At 48.1% G+C, this 10,000-nt stretch overlaps 1 protein-coding gene across 1 annotated transcript in view; it reads left to right on the forward strand.

Moving 5' to 3' along the window:
• cacna1g (calcium channel, voltage-dependent, T type, alpha 1G subunit) overlaps nucleotides 1–10,000 on the forward strand; it is a gene marked incomplete at both ends in the record, with an annotated part of 203,630 nt that overhangs the window by 112,645 nt on the left and 80,985 nt on the right. The window contains 5 exon segments of the mRNA XM_084455864.1: nucleotides 3,581–3,875; nucleotides 4,460–4,552; nucleotides 5,013–5,928; nucleotides 8,751–8,820; nucleotides 8,822–9,140. Of these exon segments, the coding sequence (XP_084311990.1) occupies nucleotides 3,581–3,875; nucleotides 4,460–4,552; nucleotides 5,013–5,928; nucleotides 8,751–8,820; nucleotides 8,822–9,140 (1,693 nt within the window).

Below are 10,000 nucleotides of genomic sequence, written 5' to 3' on the forward strand. Positions count from 1 at the left end.
CTGCTGCCTCAACATCCAGTCACCCTCCCTGCACTGCAGTCAGCAGACATGGCTCTGTCTATCTGTCCAGGCCCTGATGTCTGCTCTGCCCACCTTGCTTGTTTGTGTTTGATGACTTCTACCGTACAGGGTAGCAACTTTACTTTAACTAACTTTACAACTAACTTTACAACTAACTTTACAAAATATATGCTTAGCCTCCTGGCTTCTTGGCAACCAGTAACAAAAGTGAGCAATGGGAACTGGTCTGTTCCCCGCCTGGCGCACTACTACTGCAGGACATGTAACTCTTGTACAATCAGATTAGAGGTATTTCTTACAGAATAGTTTATTCGCCACATATAACCTGCACGGGTACAGGTACATTGGAATTCTTGTTATCGCTTGTCCTTACAGTATCTTTTCAGCATTAATCAATTCCTCATTCCAGTTCCTAGGTACACAACTGGACATTATAAGGTTACCAGTCTGGCTTTACTATCTGTAGTCTAGCAGTCTATCAAATAGATCCTCATCTACAGTACGTATTCCATCCCATCATGGATGACTGTGACTGTAACAGTAACATAGGTGGTAGGATTAGCAAAATTCAAGTATACAGTTGTACAGAGTCAATTGTTATTGTCTATTGTATAGGCAAGAGTGAATTTTAATGTCTACAGGCAAGGTGTTCAATTGTTCAAGTTTTGTCAGGTGTTGGTTCAAGTGATCAAGTGGTACAGAGTCAATTGTTGTGTATGGACATGTGCAAGGTGTTCAAAGTGATAAAGGGATCAGGTGTTGGTCCAGTCATATCACTCAGTCACCAGTTAGCATACCGCTAACCACGTTCTTCCCCCAAGACTTCTATCAATACCTGAGCATCTGTTTCAAACTACAGTATAGAACCATTTGTAACAGTAGAAGAACAGTGGAAGACTTTATTCAGACCTGAGAAGGGTTCTACTTATTTTTATTTATTTATTTTTATTATTTTTTACAGAGGGTTATGCTCTACAGTAGAGTATGGAGAAAACTGCTCGCAAACTGCCGGGCTCCAATTTCACTAGTTTATTGCACCAAAATGTCTCAGTGACGTTTGGAGCGACATGCTCTTCCTAAGACCATCTTATCTTCACATATTGTGGTACAGAGCACTCTTTTTTCTCAGTGTTTTCTCTCAGAGTGAATTGTTTAAATGAGTACGTTGTGTCCTGTGGCTCGCTAGTTATGTTATATTAACCCCACCTTTCACCATGTTCTGTTGATGAAGCCTCTGCAGAGTTAGATCCTAAAAAGCCTGCTGGTCCAGACCACGTAGAACTTTCCTTTTTAAAGATAGCTTCAGATTGTAGTGCACCACGCCATACATATATAGTTTAACCTCTCCCTAAGCCTCTATAATTCCACAATGTGGAGGTCAGCTTATGTTCTCCATCTATAAAAGGCAGGGAGGCCACTTCATTAAATAATGATAGGCCCGTCTCTAAGTTGTCAGTTCTGGTTAAGATCTTTGAAAAACGTTCACAGAGGCTGACTAGTACTGGTGTGGGGTAGTTTGTAAATTACCTATCGGAAAGGTTTCAATGTGTCCAATTTCATGGGTTCACTTGTAAGTGGCTAAACATGTTTAATGGTGTACCCCAGGGCTCTGTGTTACTTGTAGGTTTTTATGCAGATGATACTGTGGTACATTGTGCTGGTCCCTCCATTACAGAGGCTCTTGCCAATTTGCTGACTGTTTTGAATATTATTCAGACTTAGGCCTGGACCACACAAACACGATTTATTTCTAAACGCACTTTTGTCCAATTGGGCCTCTCAACCACACGGACACGGCGATTTCAGCCACTCAATCGGAGATTTCGGGTAAAAAAAAGTGGAGAAATAAAAAAATATTCGATTGAGTGGATCAGTGTGGTTAGATTAAACGGAGGTGGTGTCGATGCGATGACGTCAAACGTCAAGGGTAAAGCCATTCGCACATGTGCATTGAAGCAAAACGGTTTTCAAAAACAACAATGGCGGAAATGTACCATATTATTCTTCACCATTATTTTCGCGTCTATTTTGTACTTTCTATCTTCTGTCTGTTTCAAAGAGTGCTCTGTTCACGTCTTCAGTCACTGCCGCCGTTTGAGTACAACTGGCTGCGCATGCTCATAATGTTCTTCTACAGTATTTGACATTTTGCTTATCGCTACCTACTGGCCTGGCATGGCATTGCAGGCTTTAGGGGCGAGGACGAAAAAATCCAAGTAAAAACATCCATGTACGTGTGGTCCAGGCCTCAGCTCTCACTACTGGAGCTTGCTCGATCGCCTTGTTGAGAGGGGTCAGGGAAGAATTTTTACAGCTCACTTATCTGGCCCCCGGGTGATTACTGTTTTTTTGCTTCCCTCTGGAATATGTAGAGAGTGGGTCGTATGCTCACCTCCCTTGTTCTCTGTAAAGCGCATTGTGTTGACTCTGGGTATGAAATGCGCTATACAAATAAAGCTTTGATTGATTGATTGATTGATTGACTACTAAAGCTGCTTTTAAATGCTAATAAAGCTAAGGAAATGCATCTCCCAAATGCTCAGAAGAAACCTGAGAACACATTAGACATTTTTACTGCTCAGGGAAAGTAACTAGAAGATTCTAAATAATAGTTTTTCTTTAAACACTGAGGCTGTTAGGGTTTTATTTCAGAAACAAATCCTGTTTCTCCTTTGAGGCCAGATGAAGACTGGTCTCTACAACTTGTTTTAGATTCTGGTGATCTGTTGTGCATGAATGTGCCTGCCCATTGCCTGCGCATGCTAGATACTGCATATTACAGTGCTCTGAGATTCGTCATAAACTGTAAAACACTAACTCATCACTGTACTCCAGGGCTGGCTGGCCTTCGCTGACCCTGCCTAGGCTCAGCCATTGGTACCTGTTAATTTCCATCCATCTTCATCCGCTTATCCGGGGTCGGGTCGCGGAGGCAGCAGCTGTTAATTTATATAATATATTTATATTTATTATCCTACTGTAGGTAAACTCCTTCTGTCCTACTGTACATCTGCTCTCTGATTGCACAGAGATCTGTCGCTAGTTATAGTTTGAGATCCTAGGATGTGATCCTGTTGTCTGTGCTCAGTGCGAGGACTGACCTGGGATCTGGGTCTGCTCTACATACTGTACTTAGAATAGCTTGAAACTCTGCCTGATTTTAAAGCTCTTATACGTATATTGCTTCTGTAAATGATTCAGTTGGTACTTGTTGCTGTCTACTGTATAGTTATATAGTAATATATTTTAATTGTAATATATTTTAATTGTACATTGTAACACTTTAAATTTCTTTTATGTTCCCTTGTCGTTTATTTTTTGTTTTTTTGTCTGTAACTTTTTTATGCTGCTTTTTTTTGCCAGGTTTCCCTCGTAAAAGAGATCATTGATCTCAATGGGACTGACCTGGTAAAATAAATACAAAAATACTGAAATAAACCACTGTGTAGTTATTTTCCGAGGCCATCTTTCAAAGCTACTGCTGCTGTACAACATCCCTGGACAGACTCTGTAGCTAGCTTCACCTGTTCTGCTCTAACGCTGGTTCTCTGCGTTCCAGCCCCCTGTCAGTAGAACTTGGGAACTATTACCACACGGAGAACGACGACGAGAACCCATTCATCTGCTCCCAGCCCAGAGAGAACGGCATGAGGGAGTGTAGCTCCCTGCCCACCATGTACGAGGAGGGGGTTCTGGAGTGCCGGCTGGACATCGACTCCTACAACAGCACGGACAATACCACTTGCATCAACTGGAACCAGTACTACACCAACTGTTCGGCTGGCCTGGTCAACCCCTTCAAAGGCGCCATCAACTTTGACAACATCTGCTACGCCTGGATCGCCATCTTTCAGGTGAGCGGCCATGCGACCTGACGCGAGCCTACCCCGAATAAACACACACACGTCTGCACACGTACGTAAACACACACATGCTTAAAGACACACACACTAAGCGGTGACTCTAATAGCATCATGGTCTCAAGCTCTTCCTGTGAAACAAAAAAAATATGTCTCATCTATCACCACCATTCACTAAGTAACATATCAACGCTTTATCACAGGGCTTTGGTCCAAGGGGTTATTAGTCAGCGTATCCCCACGTGGGCTGTGAAGCGAGCATGAGTCCTGGCCAGGGACACCCTCTGAGACCCAGCGCTGGGGTGTTGTGTTCCTGTGATTGGGGTGACTAAGTACTGACAAAGATCTGGCCTGGTATGTCCTGTGCTGACTGCAGCGCTGGGAGAAGCTGGATGAGACATGGCTGGCATACTACCAATTGTCTTCTCTCACTGTATTTTCATCATGCTCAGAACGATGAACTGATACTTTGTCCCCCAGACACAGGGTGAGCAGTAGAGGGATCATAAAAGGATTATATTATCTCCCTCTCTCTCTACCTCTCTCTCTACCCCCCCCTGCCCTCTCTCTCTCTCTAGGTGATAACTCTGGAGGGATGGGTGGACATCATGTACTTTGTGATGGACGCTCACTCCTTCTACAACTTCATTTACTTCATCCTCCTTATCATCGTAAGTAATAACAGTGTGTGGATATTTTAGTGTGTACGTGGTGTGTGTGTGTGTGTGTGTGCGCGTGCGCAAGTGTGTATGTGTGTGTGCATCTGAATAAGTGGTTGAGCTGATGTTGAGCTGAGTGGGCAGGGTAACGCCTCTCCTCTCCTCTCCTCTCCTCTCCTCTCCTCTCCTCTCCTCTCCTCTCCTCTCCTCTCCTCTCCTCTCCTCTCCTCTCCTCTCCTCTCCTCTCCTCTCCTCTCCTCTCCTCTCCTCTCCTCTCCTCTCTTCTCTTCTCTTCTCCTAACCTCTCCTCTCTTCTCCTCTCCCCCCCTCTCTTCTCCTTTCCTCTCCTCTCCTAACCTCTCCTGACCTCTCCTCTCTTCTCCTCTCCTCTTCTAACCTCTCCTGACCTCTCCTCTCTTCTCCTCTCCTCTCCTAACCTCTCTCCTCTTCTGACCTCTGCTCTCCTCTGCAGATCGGCTCCTTCTTCATGATCAACCTGTGCCTGGTCGTCATCGCCACCCAGTTCTCTGAGACCAAGCAGCGTGAGAGCCAGCTGATGAAGGAGCAGCGTGTGCGCTTCCTGTCCAACGCCAGCACGTTGGCCTCCTTCTCCGAGCCGGGCTCCTGCTACGATGAGCTGCTCAAGTACCTGGTCCACCTCCTGCGCAAGGGGGCCAAGTGGGTGGCCCACCTCTGCCGGGCGGGCGCGCGGCGCGCCGGGATGAACGTGGCCGCCTCGCCGCCCGCCCTGGAGCCCCAGCGTGGCCAGAGGCGGAGCCGGAGGAAGGTGTCCAGGCAGGGCTCGGTGTCCATCCACCATCTGGTGCACCACCACCACCACCACCACCATCACTACCACCTGGGCAACGGCAGCGCCCGGCCGGGGGGGGCGGCGGTGCCGGCGCTGACGGGGGACGTGGAGAGCGGTTCCCGCGCCGTCATCAACGACGGAGGGGCGGGCCGCCTCATGCTGGCCCCGCCTCCTCCCCCGCCTCCCGCCGCCGTGGATGCCTCGGTCGGCGCCGCCTCGGCAAGCTCCGAGCCCGACCTGGTGACCGCGGCGAGCGGCAGTGCCGCACCGCCGCGGTCGGGTAACGGCGAGCCCGCTGCGGTCCAGAGCGTGTACCACACCGACTGCCGCCTGGACCCCCTACGCTACGGCCCCTCGCCCCGTCCCACCCTGGCCCCCGGCCCCGTGTCCTGGGCCATGAAGAGGAACTCGGTGCCCTTCGCCGCCCCAGGGCCCAAGAACTACCCCACCCTGCAGCCCCCCAGGGGCCTGGCGCAGTCCAGACGAGGGAGCGTGACGGCCAGCACCCTGACCAGCGTCAGCCTCAGCCTCAACATCCCCCCACCACAGGGCCTGGTGGACACACACACACCCTCAGGTAAACACACAGACACACCCTCAGGTAAACACACACACACACCCTCAGGTAAACACACACACACACCTTCAGGTAAACACACACACACACCCTCAGGTAAACACACACACACCCTCAGGTAAACACACACACACCCTCAGGTAAACACACACATACACACACATCCTCAGGTAAACACATACACACAAACATACACACACACCCTCAGATAAACACACACACACACACACACACACACACTCAGATAAACACACATGCTCAGATAAACACACACACACACACACACACACACACACAGGTTCAGGTTAATATTATATTACTCAGCTGTAGTATCCATTACTCTAAATTAATATAATATATTCTTTACAATTCACACGCTAAGACCTGCTTATGGAGATAAGGACCGGTGCTCTCAGTTAAGAACCAGAAGCATCAAACAGGAGAGTAGTGGAGCTCACGGATCATCACGGATCATCACAAGAAAAACCTTTATTCGGTCCACAGATGTTTTCGGCAGTGTGTCTTCTGTGAACAATAGGTTTCACAGCTCAATTATGCCAGGCCCTTAATTGGAAGATGTGCTATTGTATTTGTATAGAGAAGACTATGTTGATTTACTTATGTATTTGTGTAGACTTGACTTTAATATGCTAAATTCTAAGCATGTAACAGTAACCGCGGTATTACGGTAACCGCAGTATTTTTTGGTCACACGGTAACCTTGGGACTGGCTCGGTAAAATCGTAGGCTAAACTCACTGTTCTGGACTGGTCAGATGTCTTAGTTATATCAAGCTAACTATTGGCATCGGTGTGCTTATCGGTGTCATATTTATTCAGTTTGAGTAATTTACGATCGAGCTAGCTAACCACCTTTAGCTCAATTGGCTCAGTTGCTGGTTAGCGATGAGAGGCGCAGCCCAGCTGATAACCCTCCGTTGCGGGTTGGGGGGATGCAACGGTCGGCTGGGATCCTGCCTCTCATAGCTAACCAGCAACTGGTCACGTAGGGCGCATGTTCAATCCACACTAGTCACGTAGCTTTCCGTTGTCCTGGAGGTCCACCCGTCTGTGAGCGCAACAGAGGATGCCTGGGATTCACTGACAACTTTTGCCTTTTCCTGCTCATAAAGTTTTGGCACGATCTTCTCAGCAAAGTGGGTGCGTGACGGGATCTCGTAACGTGGCTCAAGCACATCCAGCATACAGTATGTTTAAACCCCTCGTTTTGCACAACGGAATATGGCCTCATGTCTGCAGCTATAAACACCCCAATGATACCTTTAGTAATAGATTTAGCCCAGTCAGATTCTTTAGCTAAAGGCTACTTAAATGCCGTGGTGATGAGCGGTTGTTGAGCAGGAGGTTTTTCATGCTCTTCAGCTCCTCCGCTAGCCATGACTACCGCTGGCAGCACCTGACTAGTGTGGATTGAACATGCGCCCTACGTGACCACGTCGCCTACATCCTTTTTTGTTTTATTATTTTTTATAAACATATCCGCGGACCACGTGCGAACCGTAGAGAGATTTTCTGTAACTAGATGTCAGAACCATCTAGCCTAGATCTGCACCCCCCCCCTCTTGTCCTTCCATAATTTCTTTCCATTCTCTTCTTCCTCATCTCTTCTTTCTCTTCCTCTTCTGTCATTTTTTTTTTTTTTTTTTTAGACCTGTCACTTCTTTCATCCAGTCTCCTGCGGTAGAAGCGCAGCATCAGAGATCAGACCTGGGCTCTCTGCTCAGCCTCTTTCCCTCTTCTTCTCACTGTTCAACACACCATCTATACCCACAGACCTCCTCTATCACTGCTCAACACACCATCTATACCCACAGACCTCCTCTATCACTGCTCAACACACCATCTATACCCACAGACCTCCTCTATCACTGCTCAACACACCATCTATACCCACAGACCTCCTCTATCACTGCTCAACACACCATCTATACCCACAGACCTCCTCTATCACTGCTCAACACACCATCTATACCCACAGACCTCCTCTATCACTGCTCAACACACCATCTATACCCACAGTACTGAATAGTGGTGCAATGGATCATCGTTGATCCGTGATTGTAAGGAAAGCAGAAGCACTTTAAAAGAAAAAAACTGTACACATCAGAAATGTGTTTAATAAATGCTATGGTGTTTTTTCCAAAGTACAAATCTTCTTCCTCTTTAAATTTTGTGTTTTAACACTGTTTAATACCGTGATATACCGTACCGTGAGTTTTTGATAGTGTTACATGCTTACTAATTTCTTGATTTTGTGTGTGAACGATTGCCTGAATTGATTATACTCACTCCTCCCTCCCGTCATCTGGCCTATGAGAAACAGCCTCCAATTAAGAGGAGATTACAAACAAGCTGCCAAATCTGTTTCACTCCGAAGAAGAAGAAGAAGTAGAAGAAGAAGAAGAAGAAGAAGAAGAAGAAGAAGAAGAAGAAGAAGAAGAAGAAGAAGAAGAAGAAGAAGAAGAAGGAGAAGAAGACTGTCAAAACCTCTGTGAGGGATCTGTGCACCGGATAAAAGTTTCTCTAAAGACAATCAATGAGAACACACACACACACACACACACACACACACCACCCCCCCCCCCCCCCCCACACACACACACACACACAGACACACACGCATCCACGCACGCACGCTCGCACACACACTCTTACCTTACTTTTGTCTGGTTGTCAATGCGAGCAAATGAGAACCAAGACTACAGATGGGAAAGGACATGTTCTGCTCTCCTGTCCCTCGCTCTCCTCACTCCTCTCGTCCTTCTCTCCGCTCATCTCCAATCTCCTCCTCTTCCGTCACAGCCCAGATCTCCTGCCAGCTGTCTGTCCGCGACCTGAGCGCCGGCGGAGCCCTGGACCCCGCGTTGACCTTTGCCCGAGGGCTGCCCGTACTGCGCCAAGGCCCTGGCCAACGAATCGGAGGGCGGCGACGGCAACGAGACCCCCGGCGACTCGGACAGCGAGGGGATGTACGAGTTCACCCAGGACCTCCACCACAGGGACCGGCGGGACAGCCGGCTGCCCAGGCACAAGCAGCGCCGGCTGGGGAACACAGCCGGCCGGGTGGTCCGTCTCTGGAGGCTGGTGTGCGACACCTTCAGGAAGATCGTGGACAGCAAGTATTTCGGCCGGGGGATCATGATAGCCATTCTGATCAATACTCTGAGTATGGGGATCGAGTACCACGAACAGGTGAGATGGTGTGTGTGTGTGTGTGTGTGTGTGTGTGTGTGTGTGTGTGCGTGCGCGTGTGTGCGCGTGTGTGTGTATGTTGATGTGTAGTCTGCAGAGGCTCATGTGATATAGGTGGAGGAAGGATGGTGGGAGCGGTGTGTGTGTGTGTGTGTGTGAGTGTATTTGTGAACTCTTAACTCTGACGCCCAAGTGGAATTCCCAATCTCTGTCTCTGGACTGGCTTGTTTACAGGAGCGTAATTGTGGCCATGTGATGTGAAGAACAGAGGATGAGAGAGAGAGACAGAGAGAGAGAGAGAGAGAGAGAGAGAGAGAGAGAGAGAGAGGGAGAGAGGGAGAGGGAGAGAGAGAGGTGGTTGTAGGGGTGAGGAAGGCCCCCCAAACATCTGAAAGAGATTTTGCTCCTTTTTTGTCTTTCTCTCTCTCTTTCTCTCTCTCTCTCTCCCTTCCTCCCTCTCCGTCTCTCTTTCTCTTGCATGCCTCATGCTTGAACCGAATCCTGGTACTTGGGCCCTCGCCACAAACAGACACACACACACACATACAACGTTTGTCGGCATGAAGTGGTTGCGTGTGTTTGTGTGATTGTGATTCGTGTGTGTGTGTATGTGTATGTGTATGTGTATGTGTATGTGTATGTGTATGTGCGTGTGTGTGTGTGTGTGTGAGTGTGTGTGTGTGTGTGTGTGTGTGTGTGTGTGTGTGTGTGTGTGTGTGTGTGTGTGTGTGTGTGTGTGACCTCATCATCTCCTTTACCCTGAACTCCCGTTCCGCTTTTGGTTACCGTTGCCAGGGATAAGGAGTTGTGCCATTGTAGACCTGTCCCTGAGTGTCTCTCTCTCTCTCTCTCTCTCTCTC

Source organism: Borostomias antarcticus (assembly GCF_949987555.1).
Source record: "Borostomias antarcticus genome assembly, chromosome: 22".
NCBI lineage: Eukaryota > Metazoa > Chordata > Actinopteri > Stomiiformes > Stomiidae > Borostomias > Borostomias antarcticus.